Source organism: Sus scrofa, chromosome 8 (genome assembly GCF_000003025.6).
Source record: "Sus scrofa isolate TJ Tabasco breed Duroc chromosome 8, Sscrofa11.1, whole genome shotgun sequence".
Classification (NCBI taxonomy): Eukaryota; Metazoa; Chordata; class Mammalia; order Artiodactyla; family Suidae; genus Sus; species Sus scrofa.
The window spans coordinates 115,683,358-115,704,143 of record NC_010450.4 but is presented as its reverse complement, the minus strand read 5'-3'; the positions used below and the strand labels follow the sequence as shown (position 1 = coordinate 115,704,143).

Here is a 20,786-nt window from a genome sequence, read left to right as displayed (position 1 = left end):
AGTAAATGTGTAATGTGTTGAAAGAGGTGTCTTTTACCTTCTCTACCTGTATGCGGTCGACAGAAAAATGTGTTAAGGATTAGGAAAGCATAATTGTAATTGTGGATTTGTCTTTTACTAGCTCTGTGATTTTTGCAAAATCATTTCACTGTTCTTATTGTTTGGACAATCATGTTTGAATTGGATGATCTTGAAATTCCTTTTACCTTCATTATTTATCATCCATAGAAAATATAACAACCACTGGATGGTAAAAATCAGTAGTTCTATGGCAAATATTATTGACTGATTTTCAAAAAGAAAAAAATAGAAAAAAGCTGTGATTTATAATGTTTGTCTATTTCTACAGTGTAAATACTCCTGCTGTGGCCAATTTTAAGCTGCCAGTGTGAGATCATTGACTGTGGAATTGGGAAGAAATGGGCACATTCAGCTGTTCCAAGCCACCAGGAGCCAGTTCCAGCACGGTATAAGCCCTAAAATACTAAATTATTCTACCCTAATGGATTGAAAAGTATGCTAATATAGTTGAGAAAAAATTAATAATGATAAACAAAAAAAGTTCCTAGGTTTAATGATAAAATTAATGCATGGATTGTCTCAGTTTTTATTTATTTTTATTTTTGCTTTTTGGGGATGTACCTGCGGCATATGGAAGTTCCCAGGCTAGGAGGTTAAATCTGAGCTGTGGCTGTTGGCCTACATCACAGCTCATGGCACCACCAGATCCTTAACCCACTGACTGAACGAGGCTAGGGATCCAATTTGGATCCTCATGGGTACTCGCTGGATTTGTAACTGTTGGGCCACAACAGGAACTCCAAGGATTGTCTCACTGTCTCAGTTTTTAATACTTTTGATGAGTGACCCCACTATAACAGTTTTTTAAAAGAATGATAAGCCATGTAATGTTTTTTGAAAAGTCATAGATAAATATAAAGGCAATAATAGTTCCAAAAGTTGAATCTTTTAGAATGGCAGGAAGCAATATTTATAATCTGATCTAATGCTTTACATGAATTTGCTATTGCATCAAGATCAGTTTTAAGCCAAGACAGGACATTGTTTATATCTTCACCACCTGGAGGAGTAACATATAATATCAAAGAATGTTGCCAATACTGTGCCTTGGTACCCATCCATACACTGTTTATTGGTCACCATGAGCAGTAGAACAGAACGGTATTATTGAAATGCTAAAGACAATGCAAACTAAAGTGAGTCTCTGAAAGAGATGAGAAAGGATATCAAAGAATGTTAATCCAAGTGGAGACATTAGGCCTGAAAGTCACTAGTACGAGCTACAAATATCACAATCTATCTATAGAATATGGAATATGCCAAAGATCCAAGTTTAGTCTTCATGTGACAAGCATCTATCATAAGACATTAACAAGAAAATTACCCAGAAAAGATATAAATACATGCAACTTTTCAAAAAAAATAGCTGTTTTAAAATAGCTTCTTAATAATGTGAACTATTTCTAACATTAAATGACATAGAACTGGTGTGAGATAAAACTGTCCAGTTTTATCTAATATTATTAGAAATAGTACACATGAACTGAGCACTTCAATAGAAAAATCTATCATAATATTACTGTTTTGCTTCCACTTTTGGCTTACTTATGAAGAAAAATACATTATTTGGTTAACAACAGGCATATGAAGAGCCAGCAGGTATACCAATGAGGTAATTATTTACGACTGATAGATTAAAACATCCACAATGCTATGGCAGGCAAGGCAGCAGTCTTCTCCACAAATAGTAGATTTCACCAGATGAGACTATTGCCTTAGACCCTTTTGAAAGGCTGTACCACACTTTTGATATTAATCTCTAAAGCAGTATTTTTTGACAACTATTTGGAGGAGGAAACAGAGGAGTTGAAGAAGTAAGTACCTGGCATCAACTATGCTTTCCAAAAGTTTGATATAATTCATTGTTCTCATTTGTAAATAGTCAGATGAGCACATGCCCTACAGTCTGTTCTAATTTGGAGATTTCCTCTAGCCTTTCCATTGAAGGCTGTCCTCCATCTGTCTAGCACAGGAGATCTATCTTTCTTCACTCAAAACACAAGGCCATGAACATCTCTCCTACAGCTTCCCTGATTTGGTATGAAGTTATTTCTAGTAATCTCATGAGTGAAGACTTCTTTGAAATTGTCACTTGGTAAAGTAGTCTTAATACCAACGCCCTACCAGCAAACCAAAGGCTTCTATCCCTACGCACATGTTAAAACCACAGTTTCTAGAGCCTGTGTTGATTGCTGATATCCCACAGAACTAACAGTGTTTCAGTTCCTCTTCATAGCTGCTATCAAGGAATTTCTGTTTATTTCTTTCAAACTATGTTAATTTTTAGATATTTTTAATATTCTCTCCAAATTTAACATTTCTATGTTTTGGAAAGGGAATAAACTAGCTTAGCTTATTCTGTTGTTAGAAGTTATCTGTTCCAGTTTCTAGGATTACAGAATTTTAGAGTTGGGTAGAAGCCTATTAGAGATCCTTTCTTCACTCAGTGAACTGATATTTCGATCTATATATTTCTTTTCTTCTTTTTTTTTTTCTTTTTAAGGGCTGCACCTGTGGCATATGGAAGTTCCAGGGCTAGAGGTTGAATTGGGGGCTACACCACAGCAACACCAGATCTGAGCTGCATCTGTGACCTACACTGTACTTGTGGCAATGCCAAATCCTTAATCCACTAAGCAAGGCCAGGGATGGAACCCACATCCTCATGGACACGATATTGGGTTCTTAACTGAGCCACAATGGGAACTCCTCAATTTGTTTATATATCATCAAGTACCAGATAAGTTTGACACTTGAAAAAAATTACCTGGTTGTTTCAATTTTTTCTATTCATATAGATTCTAAAATTCGTAAGCTAAGTATTCAATGTAATTTTACATTTATCATGCATCTCCAGTGTACTGTGTTGCCAAAGATAACAAGAGGTTTAAATTACGGCCTCTGACTTTAAAGGAGCTCATATTTTAAACAAGGTTCCACATGTGAACGGATGATTGCAAAATGGTGTAGTAAGTCTATTGTTAGAAGTATGAATGGAATGCTTTGATAGATTTGAGGTTCTTAATATAGCCTCAGCGAATACAGGGAAGTCAGAGGAGACTGGAGGATATGCTACTAGTGCTGGATTATGAAGCATTTACAAATGCATGCGTGTGTGTGTGTGTGTGTGTGTGTGTGTGTGTGTGTGTGTGTGTGTATGGGGCTGGTGGAGGTAATAAGGGAATTCAAGGAAGAAGGAAGAGATTGCTAGTGAAACAAAACAGTGCTAATAACGACAGTGCAGGAGTCAATAATACATTACAAAAGGACCTCTACAAATCATGGGTTATATAGGTTTAATTCAATGAGTAGTTGTTGAGGTCAACATTACTGAAACCACCTGTCATCAAAGAACACGCCCTACATCATAAACATGGCAGTGATTGTATGCTCTTTCTTGTTTTACTATTGAGAAGAGTAAATATTATTAATAATTTAAATGCTTAAAAATCTTTTTTTTTTCAAAAAAAGCCTAAAAGTATCAAGTTTTAAGAAGGACCAAATGCAAAATTGTGACGGAGGCTGCCTACCACTGTCTTCTCACCAGCTCTCCTCATAACACTCAGGTCTTTAACCTCTCTCGCTACCTTCCTCCCCATCCAGTTCAAATCTTAGCCACCACCCTGCCACCCCAGCTTTCTCTGCTTTCTCAGTAAGGCAAAAATTAAGACTCAGAACCATTCCTTCCAAGTGACCATCAGTGCTGCACTATGATTATGGGGTCAAATAAGTCATCAAAGACTGAAGGGAAGGATGGGAGTACTTATTTTCCTAACCTGGGTAGATAATAGCCCAAAAATGATGCTAGAGAAATTATGGCAAATTTTCTTTTCTCATTAATTTTCACATTTTTCTTTGTATATTACATAAAAATCACAGAATAATATGACCATTGAGTATGTCAGTGTCTTATACACAGTAGGTATCCAAAATGTATTTGGTAATTGACTCAATGTAATTTCATTGAACAAAACAAACAAAATAACATGGCCACTGGGACAACTTGATATCCACATGCAAGAATGAAGCTGGATATTTATGTCACTCTGTATTCAGAAATTAAAGATCTTGGGAAGAATCAATGGGTAATACTGATAATTGGTACAGGATTTCTTTTTTGGGCTTTGAAAATGTTTGGAAGTTAGGAATGATTGCACAATTTTGTGAATCTACTAAAAAACATGAATTGCACATTTTAAAGGGGTGAATTTTATGGTATGTAAATTATATCTCAATAAAAAGATGCCCCCCCCTCACAACCAGCAATAATAAAACCAGAGTCCAGAAAGTTAAATTGAGGCTGTCATTGAAATGTTCTACACAGGCAGCCCTAACACTGAAAAGGAATATAAGTTAAAGATAAAAGAATATGTTTTAGTTAAAACAAAACTGAAGATAGTCAAAAAGATATATTGTATCTTAATAATTCTAAAATGCATATTTTTCACATTTCTGAAGTGGAAATTAGTCATATAATTGACAGTATGTCACAGTTTATTTCACTGCATTTTTTTCTTCATGGCACCTAAAAATGTAATGTACCTTAGATTCAATGAAACACTTACTTAAAATTTTTTAAAATTATTATTATTATTTTTGGCTGTGCCTGAGGCATGCAGGAGTTCCTGGGCCAGGGGTCAAACTTGAGCCACAGTAGTAACTCAATCCACAGCAGTGACAACACCCAGTCCTTAACCACTAGGCCACCAGGGAACTCCAATACTTAATGTTTAGCAGAATGTGACAGAGGCTGCCAGCTGTCCTTCAGTGTGTTCCCCTCTTCCCACACAGTAAGAACAGTTTTTACTGGGTAGATGGTTGCGTGGCCAAAACTGTACTCCAGGTTTCCCTGAGAGCTAGTTGTGGCCACATGTCTAAATTCTGGCCAATGGTATGTAGCAGAAGCAATATGTGCACCTTAAGGTTTGTGCCCTTAAAGAGAAGGAGCATGCCCTCCCTTCTCTCCTTCTTTTCTCCTTCCTTCCTCACTCTTTTCTCCTTTTCTCTTCTTCCCCCTCTCCTCCTTTATCCCCTTCCTTCTAAATTGGAGATGTAATGGTGGGAGGAGAGTGGTCATCTTGCTCCATGAGCTAGAAACCAGGTGTTGAGGATGGTAAAGGAATAAGAAAAGACACCTGAGTTCTCAATCATTATGAAACCAACATACTAGCCCCGTAGTGACCTTGCAGACATTTATGTGAGAAAGACATAAACATCTAGTTGAAGTCACTCTTATTCTGGGTTTCTTGGCTATAGGAAATGAATACATAACTTATAATATGAATGGTTTCTTTCATTTTTCTGGAGGTAAACTATTATTACTTTCTCCAATGAGCTAAATTCTTCTCCCTTTAAACACACACGCGTGCGCGCGCGCGCACACACAAACACACACACACACACACATGTCTGAGTCAAAAAGGAGTTGTCAATGTGGCATTTACTCAGAAGGAATGTATTGTGAATAGCTTTTCACTTTTCATTATCATGGAAGGATGATCTCAGCCCGCATTCAGTATATATTTGTAAGGAATACCTTTGTTGAGACTCTCTGTTCAGTGCAATGGAAAACAGCTTTTTCAGTGCAACTGAGATTTCTTGATAATGCTAAATCTACCTCGTCAGCTGAATTCTTCTGGCTTTGTGTTGGTGTGGTGAAAATACATGATCGGATTTCACTGTTAAGAAAATTCTTTCAGCAATACATGTACTGTCAAGTTTGTTGCCTGGATAGCTGAACATTTGGATCATGAGATTTAAAAAAAAAATGTCTCATGACAAAACTTTATGGAAATGCAATAACCTGGAAGTCTAGTTTTGTCTTAGAGTGGCAAGGCTGTGAAGAGCTGTGCTGCCGGGGTGATGCCACTTTGTCCTTTTGTCAGCCATACTCTTGTCCTTCATATCTGAGGAGATGGGACAGTGAGGAGGCCTGTTGGCTTGATCTTATTAATACCACCATCTAGAATACAGATTCTTGGATATTTCATCTTCACAAGATGAGCTGCAAACTGAAGAAAGAAGGACAAATTTTAAAAGGATACACACAATTGCTATTTCTCTAATCTCATTTTTTTCCTCAAGTTGTGAAAGACAAAACTAATGACATTACTCTTGTTATTATTGTATCACCAAATCATTAATTTGTTTTTTAATTAAATCACAATATATTTATACTCTGGGATAAATGTGGTATCTTTAGTTCTTTTTTATTACTCCACTGAACCACCAGGGAACTCCCTCTTTAGTTCTCTTTTAAACTTGTTCAAATAGGCAATAAATAGATACAGTAAATAATTCAAACAATATAAAAGGGTATACAGTGAAATGTAAATTCCTCCTACCTCAGCTCTCAGTTTCCCTCTCTAGAGAGCATTAATATTCTTATTTTTCATGTATCCTTCCAATGATAGTCAAAACATTCTCAAATCTACATTTTGAACATTTTTAAAAATACTGTTGTCAGTGTATTAGTTAATGCAATTACATGCACAATGTCCCAGGGAAGGCCCATAAACTGGTTTTGGGAGCAAATGCAATTAGCAGTTTGAGACCATAAACTTGGAAGGAATAAACTTCTGGAAGGAATGCTCCAAGAATTCTTCTGGATGCCTAGTAAAGCAGAGCTGTGAGAAATTATCAAGGCATACACATATGTCCCTGACTTGGCCCCTGTACGCCTATTCATGTTCACTGACTATCTTTTTCCACTCCTCGTCCTTTATGATGAAGCGGTCCTGGACCGTAATCAATTCCCGATAGATGGGATCACTTTAGGATTCAGAGCCTTTGGCTGTGCACCCTCTGTTGGCAACATGTTCTATTCCCCACTAGCTCCTTGCCTCCCTTTTAGTTTCTCTGCAAATCACTCACCCCACCCCACTCCCCCAACCCCACATCTGCCTAATTTCTACTTATTTTCCTACTCTTGTCTAGGAGCTAAGTTTCCACTAGGGGCCCTCTTCTCAGCCCCTCTCCCCCCAAATTTCTCATGCAAATCTCTATCTTTGGCTTACTACATTTATTTAAATTTCCTATTTAAGAGTCTGCTTCATCTTGTAAACCATAAACTCCCCTAGGCCAGAGAGATTGTTCTGTTTCTTTTTATCCCCAGTGCCTGGCACATGGTAGGGGCTCAATATATGCATGCTGGTTTGAACTAAACTATGATAAAGGAAGAACAACCTAGGGCAAAAATGAAGTGCAGAAGGTTTTCTTTGGCTCTCTGGCCACTCTCTCTCTGTAGGTGGTATTCTATTCCTCTTCCTTGGGTGTTGTGTCCTTGGGTTCTTTTCAATTACTTTATCATAATCTGATCTCAGATTCTTCAAGAAAAATAACAAATACCTGCTCACAGTGCCAGTGCTTTTTGGGAGTGTTTGAGGCTTAATACTGGTGAAGTCTGAAGCCAGCAGTCTAGACTTTATGGTTCAAAAGACTCAGTTGATGGTTTGGTCAGGATAACTTCAAGGCTTCATTCAGAGATTTTGCTTTGTTAATCTGGGGCTCAGGAATGTGTTTTTTTGTTTTTATTTTTAAACAAAAATCACTAGATGAAACAAAAGCAGGAAGTCTGTGGACAATTTTTTTTTGGTCTTTTTAGGGTCACATCTGCAGCATATGGAAGTTCCGAGGCTAGGGGTCAAATGGGAGCCGCAGCTGCCGACCTATGCTACAGCCACAGTAATGCCAGATCCAAGCCGTGTCTGTGACCTACACCATAGCTCACAGCAACACTGGATCCTTAACCCACCGAACAAGCCTAGGGATTGAACCCACATCCTCATGGATACTAGTCGGGTTCATTACCGCTGAGCCTCGACGGGAACTCCCCGTGAACAGTATTTTGAAAAATACTATCTTAGGCCAAAAGGATAAAGGCATCAGTAAAACAAGTGAAATAGATGTTGCTGGACTTGGATCTTAGCAATCTTCAAAACAACTCACAGAAATAGATCTCAATACTGCGAACACCAGTTATCTTCTCCACCATCCTCTGAAGTGCCCTAAGAGAGAGTCAAACGGCTATTCATATTGCTGAGCCCAAACTCTTTTAGAGCCACCTGAGGGCACCCTTAATGATAATTAATGTTGAAGAGAAATAGCACACCTGTATTTCAAAAGGTATCAAGTGAGCTAGCGTGCCAACGTGAGCTGGTCTTCATCCTGTTTTTCCCACTTTTTTTTCTCTTCAAACCTCAGTCCTTAAGAACAGAGGCATCAGATTCATCTGCCTAGAGTCATGTGCAGGCAGCACAGTCCTTGGTACCATGTGATTACTGAAACATCTTCCTTCATTCTCCTACATGCAGCAGTACACTTACCATTTAGGTCAGAATTCTAAGATAAACATATCATTACTCAAAAGGGCTTGCGGATAAGCAGTCTTGGCATTTACTACTTTTAAAACACTGTAGAAGTGGAAAAATGAGTAAGAAAGGACTTACTGTACATTTAACTAATCTCTCAAACTATGCTGTAGAGCTGGAAAGAGCTCCCACTGTGATTGTCAGGAGGGACATAACAATTACTGAGCTAGAAAACAGTAAAGGCAAAGCAGGCGAAACAGAGCACTTTCAGAACAATCAGGCTGCTATGATGTGGGAGGTCTAAGAAGAAAAGCAGAAATGGAGTGCAAGGAGAAGGCAAATTTTAGGCGCCTTGAAAAGAAGCAAGCCTGTGCTTCAGTAAGGAAAAAGAGCAAATGTTGAGTTTTCAGGTTAAGATTATGGCACTGTTCCAGTTTTCACAGTGCTTACAGTTCTGTACAGGAGATCACAACAAGGTATATCAAGCAGTGTGGCTATTACCAAAGCAGAAATTCAACATACTCCTGAATTTAACAGGGCTGAGGAGCTGCTGCTCCCTCTCCATTCCTTTTTCATGATTAATGAGAAGCCAGATGTGATGGCCACAGTTGTTAGACTGATCAGGGAGTGCTCGCTGAGGCTGTGGCTTTGACAGGTTAGGGAGGAAAGAAAGGGCTATGAAGCCACTGTGTGCAAAAAGCCACACTGCTCATGGAGAAGCTAGTTGGTGGAACAGAGGAGAACCACACAGGCAGGGTTCAGAGTTTCAGCGATCTTTCACTCTCCATCTGGCATTGCCAACTTTAGTGGGTAACCGTCAGGGCATTGGACTTGGGTGATGAAGGGCCTGGTGGAGACTGCAGCTGTAGCTTTTTGTAGCTGACTTGAAAGAGAAATCACAAGCCTAGACTGAGTGATATCCTTGGTGTAAGTGGTGGGATAAAATATTGGACCCGTGTCATGAAGCCGCCAGAATCATCCAGGTGCTTTTAGTTAGCGGCGATATCCAGCCTCACTCCAGACCAGAAATAGGTCAAGTTTTTTTGGATGAAGCTTCAGCATCAATTTTTTTTTTTTTCACCTAGAATCCTAGGTGATTCTATTGTGTAGACAGGTTGAGAATCATTTTATTAGATATGGAGACTCATTTGCTGGTCAGGTTTGTTTGGGACCCTAAACTGCAATTTTTATAAGTATAGCCCTGTGTAGAGAGCAAGTCACTATGCAGCATGTTGTAGGGCTGGAATTTGTGAGACCGAGTCTTGTGTGGAGACAATGGGGTTCCTGAAACTGCACAACCAGTGGAGATCCAGTGGGCAACATCCTACACGGAGCTGGCAGAATATGGTATTTACTGGGATAGAATTTTGGGAATCACAGAGTGCAGGGGCAGCTGCATTTCTTGTGGCAAGTCCTCTCATGTGGAGGGGGCAAAGCTTTTGCATTTTTGTCATTCTCCTGGTTAGTGGGACCTGGTGGTGGTATTTGTTTCCAGAGCTTAGGTAGGCACACCTCAAATCAGAACTGTCTGAAAGTGGCAGGCTCTTTTGGGTGCCACTCCATCTTTTTTCTCTTTTTATCTTGCATCTTAACTTGGACTAAGAGGCTGGTATGTTTGTCTAGAGGAAGTCGAGTTTTACTGAAGCAGGAGAATGAGTGGAGGAAAGGTGTTTTTTTTTTTTTTTTGATCTGCCACAGCGTAGTGCAGGTTAACTAAGGCCAAGAAATTAAAGCCGAGACTAGGTAAGACTTGAGAGGGGGCACAGAACAGGATCATATTGTTTCTCACTGAGTGTCCCAGGACAGTTTTAGGTAGATCCTATAGTAGTAGCAGGATGCTAAGAAAACTGAGCTGCTGCAAGAGTCTGCAAGAAGTACCTTGTAGGACAGTTAAATTTCCAGATGTGAAAATTCAGCCTTGTGAGTTTTAAGTTCATATTGAGGACTGGACAATGGGCATAAATGACTGACTTACTGACGAAGCTCCAACTGAGAAGTCTTTCTCTTCCATTTTATTTCTTCATGCCTTTCCCCCCAAATAATGGTAAATTTGGGGTAACAGTTCAAAAGCGAAATATCACTTTTGGCTGAGTATGAAACTGAATAAGGGAATTGGCAATTTCTCATAATGAGCAGCTGTAGTAATTTCATTTTCTTGGTTTTATGGATATGAGGCTGATGCTGTATATCTTATGTGTCCTCTTGACTCTCTGGAACACTGAAACTATGGTACGCATTTAATATTTCTGGTATGTGTGGTGGGGGATAGGCTGATACTTTATGCAAATCATATACCTATTTCTAAGAGTTGGCTGGACAACTCAGATAAGCATATTTGAGATGAGAATTAGAATATGGTGTGATTTCTCCATCTAGAATACAGGGTGGTCCTGGGTCAAATACAACTTAAGCACTGTCTAGTACTGATTATTTAAGAGATTTCTAGGGTCATTAATAAATGTCTTGATCATTTTAATTGCCCAATTCAGTGATCTCAATCAGAAATATAAGAATTGTGACAGAGATTAGTAGGAAATAGGTAGAAATGATTTAATTAAGTTTCCAGTGATCTCTTCCTTCGATTATAGTGTCAAGTATGATTTTAAAATGTCATTTTTTCTTCGAATCATTATTATGTTTCTCCCATAACTGAGAAGAGTATTCTACCTTCTGCTAGTTTTCTACACTCAGATATTTTATAATTAACACACTGATAATCATTTTCTTAGAGTACTATAGAAGTTTATTTTCATAAATAAACTGCATGAGAAAATCCTTACACACTGCTCGTAGGAATATAAATTGTTGTAGCCATTATGGAAATCAGTATGGTGGTTCCTCAAAAATTTAAAAATAGAACTATCAAATGATCCAGCAATCCCACTTCTGGGCATACATTCAAAGGAAATGAAATCTGGATCTTGAAGAGGTATCTGCACTCCCATGTTTTTTGCAGCATTATTCACAATAGCCAAGATTTGGAAACACCCTAAGTATCCATTGACAATGAATCAAGAAAATGTGTTGTGTATATACAATGGATTATTATTCATCCTTAAAAAAGGAGATCCTGGAGTTCCTGTTGTGGCTCAGCAGGTTAAGGACTTGATGCTGTCTCTGTGAGGATGCAGATTTGATCCCTGGCCTCACTCAGTGGGTTAAGGATCTGGCATTGCTGTAAGCTTTGTTGTGGGTCACAGATGTGGCTTGGATCCGGTGTTGCTGTGGGTGTGGTAGAGGCTGCAGTTGCAGCTACAGTTTGACCCCTGGCGAGGAAACTTCCATATGCCACAGAAGTGGCAGTAAAATGAAAAGTTAAAAAAAAAAAAAAGAGGAAATCCTGATATTTATGACAACATGGGTGAACATGGAGGGCATTATGCTCAGTGAAATAAGTCAGACACATAAAGATAAATACTGTATCATTTCATCCACATGTGGAATCAAAAATGGTCAAACCCATAGATGCAGAGGTAGAGGGTGATTGCCAGGGGTGAAGGGTCAGTGGGAGGAGACGGGCTGGTGTTAGTCAAAAGGAACAAAGTTTCAGTTATGCAACATGAATAAGTTCTGGAGATTTAATGCACAGTATGGTGACTACAGTTACTCTGTATAGCAAGTGTAATAATGCTGTATTGGATACTTGAAATTTGCTAAGAAAAAAAGAAGAAAGAAAATAGTAACTGTGAAGTGATGGATATGTAAATCAGCTTGATTTTGGTGATCATTTCATAATGTATACATATAGCAAAACATCAAGTTGTACACTTTTAATATACACAATCCTTCTGTGTCAATTATATCTCATTAACACTGAAAAAATTATAAAGTATGAAACCAATTTTCATAGTATTAACATCTAACAACAATTAGGCAATGGCTACTGTACTTCTTATTTCACTCACAGAGGTAAAATCAGCAGTGGGGCAAAACCAAGAAATGAATACAAGGTCAGTAATCGTCTTACACCCTACCAGAGGCACTTGTGACAAGTAAGAAGCAGGACAGGTAAGCCAGGTTATTACTCTAGCATATTATATACTGGAATGTAGTTAATTATGCGGTAAGAAAAAAGAATGGGAGAGTTTACAAAAATAGCCATTACATGGTCTAAGCTTTCTGGTCCATGTTTATTTTAGAGATAACTATTCTAACAGTGTCTGGAATATTCAGAATCCATGCTAGGGTGTATCTTAGTTGTCTATTCTTGGGACTTTGGGGATTAGGAAATGTGATAGTGTAAAGATTTTATCTTAAAAACGTTTTTTAGAGGTTGTGTTATATAAAGGGACATATAAATAAGTGTAGTGGATAATTCAATGTTTTCTTGTTTTAATTTTCTGTTGCCTATAATTTCTGTCTCCATTTCATCTCTTCCCATTGTTTACTTTTTTATTAAGAAAAATGTCCAAAAAATATGAAAATAGGCAAGAATGGTATGAACCCCTAGGTATCCACTACTCAGCTTCCACAGTTATAACTCATAGCCAATTTATTTCATTTATTGCTTCCACTCACTCCTCTCAACCACATTTACTGTTTTGATATAAATCCCACACATCATTTAGCATATAAGTATGTAGCTCTGAAATGACTCCAAAAATATAACCAAAGAACTATTATCACACCTAGAATATATTAATAATAATCCTTTAATATAATAAAATATTTAGTTAAGTGTCCAAATCTCTTTTTCTTTTTTACTTTTTAGGGCCGCAACCACGGCATACGGAGGTTCCCAGCCTAGAGGTCTAATCAGAGCTACAGCCTACATCACAGCCACAGCAATGCTGGATCCTTCACCCACTGAGTAAGGCCAGGGATCGAAACTGCAACCTCATGGTTTCCAGTCGGATTCATTTCTGCTGTGTCACAATGGGAACTCCCAAATTTCTAACTATTCATAAATGTCACCCACTCATCCACCTATCCATCCATCCACCATCTACTTATCTGTATCTGCAGTCTGTTCATTTGTATCAAGATACAAACAAGGTCCACACATTGTGACTGATGGATGGATGTCTTTTAAGTTCCCCTTAAGTTACAGGTTTATTCTACCTCTTTTCATTTCTTTGTAGGAAGCCCATTTTCTCTTGTGTACACTCCAATCAGACTTTTATTTCCATTGCTCCCTCCAAATACTCTTATAAAGGTCAGTAATAATATTCACTTTGTCACATTGTCAAATCTAGTTTTAGGATTCTATTTGAACCTGACCCATCATTATCATTATCATCTGAGACATTTGATTATTTCCTCCTCTTTTCAAAACTCTCTTCCCTTAGCCTTCAGTATACCAATTTCTCCGAGTTCTCCCATCTCACCAGTTGAGTTTTCTGGTCTCCTTTGGTGGATTTTCCTCATCTTCATGACTTCCCCATGGCTGTCTTCTGTCTATCTACTTTCATCCCCTAAGTGATTTCATTTAGTTTTATGGCTTTAAGTCTTATCTATACGTTGATGATGTCACATTTATGTCTTTTGCCTCTTCCCTGAATTCTAAACTCATAAATTTGTTTCCTCAATATCTGCACCTAGATGTCTAATAAGCTTCTCAAATTTAACAGATTCAAAGGAGAATAACTGATTCCTACCTTATCTCTACCTCCAAACCCTTCTTAAAGTCTTCTCCATCTCAGGATGGTGCAATTCCACTCTTCCAATTTCCTAAGCAGTAAACTTGGATATATACTTGTTTCTTTTTTCTTCTCTACTCACGTATTATGTAGTTTCTAACTTTCAAAACATACTCAGAACCTGATCATTTCCCACCACCTATGCCATTGCCATGCGAGCCTAAGCAACCATTATTTTTTATGTAGATTCTTCTACATATTATCCTAACTGGTCTCTCCTGCTTGCATACTTGTTCCAATGGTCCACTAACCACACATGAGCGAGCCTCTAAAAACGTAATTTAGATATATAATCTCTATTTCCAAAGCACTTTAATGGCTTCATGTTCTATTCAGAATAAAATCTAAAGTCCTTACCAAAGCCTACAATGTCCTACACAATTTACAAATCTGCAAACCCTTCCTTCACCCCCATCTTCAACCCCTCTAATCTCATCTTTTAGTTCAAGCTACCATTACCTCTTAGACTACTGCAATAACTTGTGAAACTGCTTCTATCCTCATCCTCTACAGCTTTTTTTTTCTTAACATGGCAACCAGAATGATTTTCTTTAAATGAAAGTCAGATTATATAAAAACCTTTTGTTTCCCTATGTTCTAGTGACTTTGCATCTCACTCATAAGGGTTTCCTAGATCACCTTATAAAGAAAAACCATCGGCACTCTATTCCTTCATCCTGCCTTACTTTTCATTTCAGCATTTATAACCACTTGATACATGTATGTTTGTTTACTGACTGTCTCTCCCAATATACTGTAAGCTCCATTAAAGCAGGGACTTTGTTTTACCTATTATTGTTTTTCTAATGCCCAGAACAATGCCTAGTACATAGCATTTGCCCTATTATCTGCTGAATAACAGGTTCATTTATTCAACAATTTTTTTTTTGAATATCTACTGTGTACCAGGCACCATTCCAGGCACTGGTTAAACTGCCTTGCTACCAGTGGTGGAGACAGAAAGGATTTTAGGGCAAATAGAAAGGAAATTATCCAACTGGTTCTAGTAAGAGTTGAGTGCTATTTTGTTTTATCCTTTACTAATGGTTATTCACTCAAATCTTGTATATGTTGACAGAGGTAAGATGACTTAAAATGTCTTCAAAAGTTATAAATATGCAAACATTTATATAAAAAGGTAATGATGAAATTTATAAGTATAGAAATAATCAGCTATTGTGTGATAATTTTAACACAGAAGCCCATAGAGCAGTCAGATGAGAGACAATGTCCTCAGTCTATTTCCACAGTTAAGAAACTGAAGTAGATGAAAGAACATGAAGAGGATGCTATGAAAGTTCCACTCTCTACTCTTGACCTCCAGGCTTACTTCTTGGTCCCTACTGCCTTAATGAATTTCGTAATTTTTAGTGGTACATGGGCCATTCAAGAGCCTTATGATAAGTTGGGAGTGCCATTGTGATGCAGTGGAAATGAATCCGACTAGTAACCATGAGGTTCGATCCCTGGCTCTGCTCAGTTGGTTAAGGACCCAGCAATGCCATGAGCTGTGGTGTAGGTTGCAGACGCAGCTTGGATCCCTTGTTGCTGTGGCTGTGGCATAGGCTGGCAGCTGTATCTCCAATTCAACCCCTAGCCTGGGAACCTCCATATGCCACAGGTGCAGCCCTAAAAAAAAATAGGAAAAAAAAAAAGAGCCTTATGATAAGTTAATATTTTCAGGTGCAATTATAAATTTCTCTTCTTTGGAGTTCCCGTTGCAGTGCAGTGGTTACCGAATCCGACTAGGAACCATGAGGTTGCGGGTTCGGTCCCTGGCCTCGCTCAGTGGGTTAAGGATCCGGCGTTGCTATAAGCTGTGGTGTAGGTCGCAGACACAGCTCGGATCCTGTGTTGCTGGTGGCTCTGGCGTAGGCTGGTGGCTACAGCTCCGATTCGACCCCTAACCTGGGAACCTCCATATGCCACAGGAGCGGCCCTCGAAAAGGCAAAAAGACAAAAAAAAAAAAAAAAAATTTCTCTTCTTTGTCTGTTGTATTTTACTGTCTTATGTACAATTCTAACAAAATCTCTTGAGGAATAAAGGAAAAGCAGAGAATTTAAAAGTTTTAAAGCACCATATTTTGAATAGAAATGGAAAGAAAAATAAATATTTCCCAAAGTCTTGTATATGATATCTCAAAGTATATGATATCGCAACATATACATAAGTCGCTGTAGCTTTTGCTCTGTTATTTGCTTTGATTCTATCTCAGTAACAGACTTTTTTCTCCTCGCAGGTCCAGTTGGTGTTTTCCTTTCCTTCCTCTTCCATTTTCCTCTGATTTCTTGTTTTCTTTGTTGATCTCTAAAATCACTTGCACTAAAGCAAATTTTTCTTCTTTATAATCTACTTTCTAATGGAGAGAGTTGGATTTTTACAATTTCTTGAAATAAAAATAACTTTTATCTTTCAATAATGTCTTATTTAGACTAGTACCAGGATTTGTTTCCTTTTCTGAAATAATACATTTATAAGTTTTTACGTTTAGTTAAAGAAAAAATCCTACATCCTTTTTCTGTACTGTAGAATACTAAATGTTTATCTCATGAGTAGAAGGATTCTATAAACGCCCATCCAACTCTCCTTTGAATGCGAGTTGAACTTCTAAATGGTTGACTGACGTTTTTTATACTGCTGTCACATTAGCACTTCAAACTGAGTATGTCCAAAATTCATTACATTCCCTCCAAATCTACTTTATTTTTCTTTTCCTTAAAGGTATCAGCAACCTTCCCCAAAACCAAACCTGAAAACTTTAAGGTGATCTTCGGCTTTTTTTTAAAAAAAACCTCCTCTGGCTGCATATTCAATTGGGCAGGAAGGTGTGTTAGTTCTGTGATTTACCTTGTATCCATTCCCTCTTTTCCATTCCTCTGCTCCTCCTTCATTTTAGACCCCAGTTACTCTGGGATTAGTTCCTAAGTGGTTCTTGTGCTTTCAGTCTTTCCCTTTCCATTTTACCCGGTACTCTGCTGCTTACATGGTAATATGATGGCAGAACCTTAGAAAAGCCTGAGACCCCAGTAATTGTTGTATAGATATTTTCCCTCCTAGGGTTACTGCCCTTCAGCAAGATGAGTCAAGATCTGTGGATCCCGTCTAAGGAATAAATGTTTATCTATAGTCAGTAAGGACAACTGTTATACCTAAAAGCTCTTATTCAAAGTTTCATTTTGATAATATGAAGTCTAAAGTTTCTTCAAATTTTGAGAATGATGAATGATTAGACTTATAAGTGCCTATTCTTTATATAAATACATATATTTATTTATATTTAAATTAAAGGTTAAGGAGAAGATTATCTTTTAGTGTCCCACATAAGGTAAGAGAAGGTAAGCAGATGTTATTAGATGCCTTGAATCACATAGTAAAAGCAGTGAGGACATTTCTGGAATCTTCCTCTGAAAGTTGTGGAGCTTTGTCTATCAGTCTGAGACAGACCCCTCTGTTGTCTTTTTCCTAACAGTCACATGAGCTTTGACATGACATTGGGGGCTTGGAAACTATTTACAGAGTGGGAAATTGAAAGCTTGAGACAGAAGGTGAACTCAAGGTAGAATCTGGGAAGAATCTGCCGCTGAATGAAACAGACTGGGAATATATTGAGAGTGAAATTCTTTAACTGGTCTCTGGTAATTGGTATTTTAAAATTTTGATTTCATTAGAATAATGGGCAAAAGAGAAGGGAAACACTTTCAAAGTAATTTTCCAGATGACTTTCTAAAACACACCTGATAGTGTCACTTTCCTCCTTTGAAACCTTTAAGAGCTCCCTACTGCTAAAATGTAAACCCCTTAGCACAGCATTTAAGGCCCTCTATAACCAAACTTTCCACCTATCTTTCCAGCCTTATCTGTAGCTAAAATGCTCTTCAGAGAAACCGTGTGCTGTCTAATCAGCCTGTGCTATTTCTTTGCCTGGAATGTTCCCTCCTGACTATGGTCCTCCCAACATGTAACCTCACTGAAATACTACCCTTAATTTAAGGTCTAGGTCCATTATCACCTTCTCCACGAAGCTTTAGAAATCCTTCATTTAACTGGAAAAAATTGCTTCCTTCTCATTGATTTTCTAGAACTTTAATTATAAATCTCATAGCACATGCCTCATTTCACTTTGTGTTTTAATCAGTTGTATACCTGTCATCTTCTTAACTAGACTGGAAGTTTTGTAAGGGCAAGGGACTGTCTTTCTCAATTCTGTTTCTTCATAGCAGTGTCTATCATGTAGGCACTCAATGTCTGCTGTCTTAGCAGTTTATACTAGCATTTTTCTCTTTAATGTTCCTTTTTACCAATTTCTGCAAATGCATCTTATACTGCAAACTATTATTTTTCAGGTGTTCATTCTTAGTCATTAATTCATCCCTCAAATATTTACTGAGTGCTTGCTTCTTAAAAGGCATTATGCTAGGGGTTGGGGTACAACAATGAATACAATATAATCCCTATCCTCAGTGCGTTTGGAGTTCAGTAGGAGATGCAGATAAATGGATAGGCAATTACAATGCCATTTGATAAATGCTACAAAGAGCCATCACTTACGGTTGTACAAATTGTGCCTTACATGAAAGAACTTGGAAAAGGGGTAAGTGGAACATGAAATGGAGCTCCATACTCTCCTTTCCCAGTTTTGTGCCCTTACATGGTGCTGTATGGCCCTGAAGGAAGGATGGGTTTTTATCTAACGTACACAGAAACTCTATATAAGAAAGTGGTCCCAATGCCACTATAAGAGTAAGTAAAAGATTTTCTTTGAGGGAGTTCCCATGAGGGAGTTCCCGTTGTGGCTCAGTGTAAACAAATCTGACTAGTAGCCATGAGGATGCAGGTTCAATCCCTGGCCTAGCTCAGTGCGGGCCTAAAATGACCAGAAAAAGAAAAAAAAAAAAAAAAGATTTTTTTTTTTTTTTTTTTTTGCGTGTGTCTTTTTGCCTTTTCTAGGGCCGCTTCCTGCGGCATATGGAGGTTCCCAGGTCAGGGGTAGAATCGGAGCTGTAGCTGCCGGCCTGCACCACAGCCACAGCAACATGGGATCCAAGCCGCATCTGCAACCTACACCACAGCTCATGGCAATGCTGGATCCTTAACCCACTGAGCAAGCCCAGGGATCGAACCCACAAACTCAAGGTTCCTAGTCAGATTCGTTAACCACTGCGCCATGACGAGAGCTTCAAAAAAGATTTTCTTTGAGCACTTGGGAAGGGTCCTTAGTCCCAGACTTGAGGAGTTAAAGAATGAATTCTATGAAGAAATGTTCTATGAAGTTCCCGTCGTGGCGCAGTGGTTGACGAATCCGACTAGGAACCATGAGGTTGCGGGTTTGGTCCCTGCCCTTGCTCAGCGGGTTGACGATCTGGCGTTGCCGTGAGCTGTGGTGTGGGTTGCAGACGCGGCTCGGATCCGCGTTGCTGTGGCTCTGGCGTAGGCCAGTGGCTACGGCTCCGACTGGACCCCTAGCCTGGGAACCTCCATATGCCGCGGGAGTGGCCCAAGAAATAAAAAAAAAGACAAAAAAAAAAAAAAAAAAAAAGAAAAAAGAAAGAAATGTTCTATGTACAGCTTTTTAAGACAAATGGCAATTAGGTGACTAGAAGTGAGAAGAATGCTTCAACTAGAGAGAAATACCAAGAGACAGTTCCTATATAAGGGACTACAGTTAATTATGGCCAGAATCTAAGAGGGTGAGGGAGAGCTTGGAAAACAGAGCAGAGTCCAGATCATGAAGGGCCTGACTAGGGTTTGAGCTTTGTTTTGAAGGCAATGGGAAGTCATAGAGGCATTCTGACAATGATTGGATTGACATTTCAAAAATCTCACTGGTTGTAGGGTAGAGCTGGGGGGGAAGAGGCTGCAGGCCAGGACAGTGGGAAGATGTAGCAGGTCAGGCATGAGATATTAATAACCTGAGTGAAGACACTTAGGAAATGGGTACCAGAGAATCTCAGGCCTACTTCATAGGATAACGAGACAAATGATAATATCCCATAAAATTTGTTCCATAGGTCAAAAGGTGAGTTAATTCACATTTCAATCAAGGTGACAAGGAGGAAAGTGTAAGAACTTCATAATTACCATTTTATGGGTCACATATACTTTTGGCAATCAGAAGAAAACCATGAACCTATTCTCTAAAAAATAATATAGCACACATGTATAACATTTTATATATAATTTTAATTATTCAAAGACCTTCTAAAACTCATGATAGACTGTAGGTTAAAATTTTTTCTTTATATTAATTCATTTAATTTTTAAATTTATGTAGTTGATAGTGAACTAGTATTTATGCATATGGCAAGTTGGGATCTTTCTCCACATTTACATACAGGTGTTTAAAAACAGCTTATACGTTTAAATAAGTTCTCTTAGGAATGGCGCCATGGAAGTTTTCTGAAAAGTTAATGTTAAAAAAATAGGTGAATATATTTTAGATATGACATAAAAATTTGTTCCTATTACATAAAAGCATACTGGCTCATATTAGAGGATAAGCCTCTTCTGATAAAATTTTATTATCTAATACCATCATGCATCAGGAGTTCTAACGAGTTTTGTGGCAGATTTTCCTATGACCTGCAATATTTGGAACCGGAATTTCAACACAATCATTTATCCAACTTCCGACAAATGAGAGCAAGCCACTGATCATATTACACATAGTATATTATGCTCTGAAAAGGATGTCTACAATAAAAACTCAGATTCAAAACAGGGCTGTGATGGAACACAGCCAAGTCCCAAACTTTAGGT

General features: G+C 38.2%; 1 protein-coding gene across 4 annotated transcripts in view; it reads right to left on the bottom strand.

Moving 5' to 3' along the window:
* TBCK (TBC1 domain containing kinase) overlaps positions 1,133–20,786 on the bottom strand; it is a 226,236-nt gene continuing 206,582 nt past the window's right edge. For all 4 annotated transcript variants that reach the window (XM_021101700.1, XM_021101699.1, XM_021101698.1 and 1 more), the window contains one exon: positions 1,133–6,092. In XM_021101700.1, the coding sequence (XP_020957359.1) occupies positions 5,982–6,092 (111 nt within the window). In that variant the 3' untranslated portion in view covers positions 1,133–5,981. The remainder of the gene's footprint in view (positions 6,093–20,786) is intronic.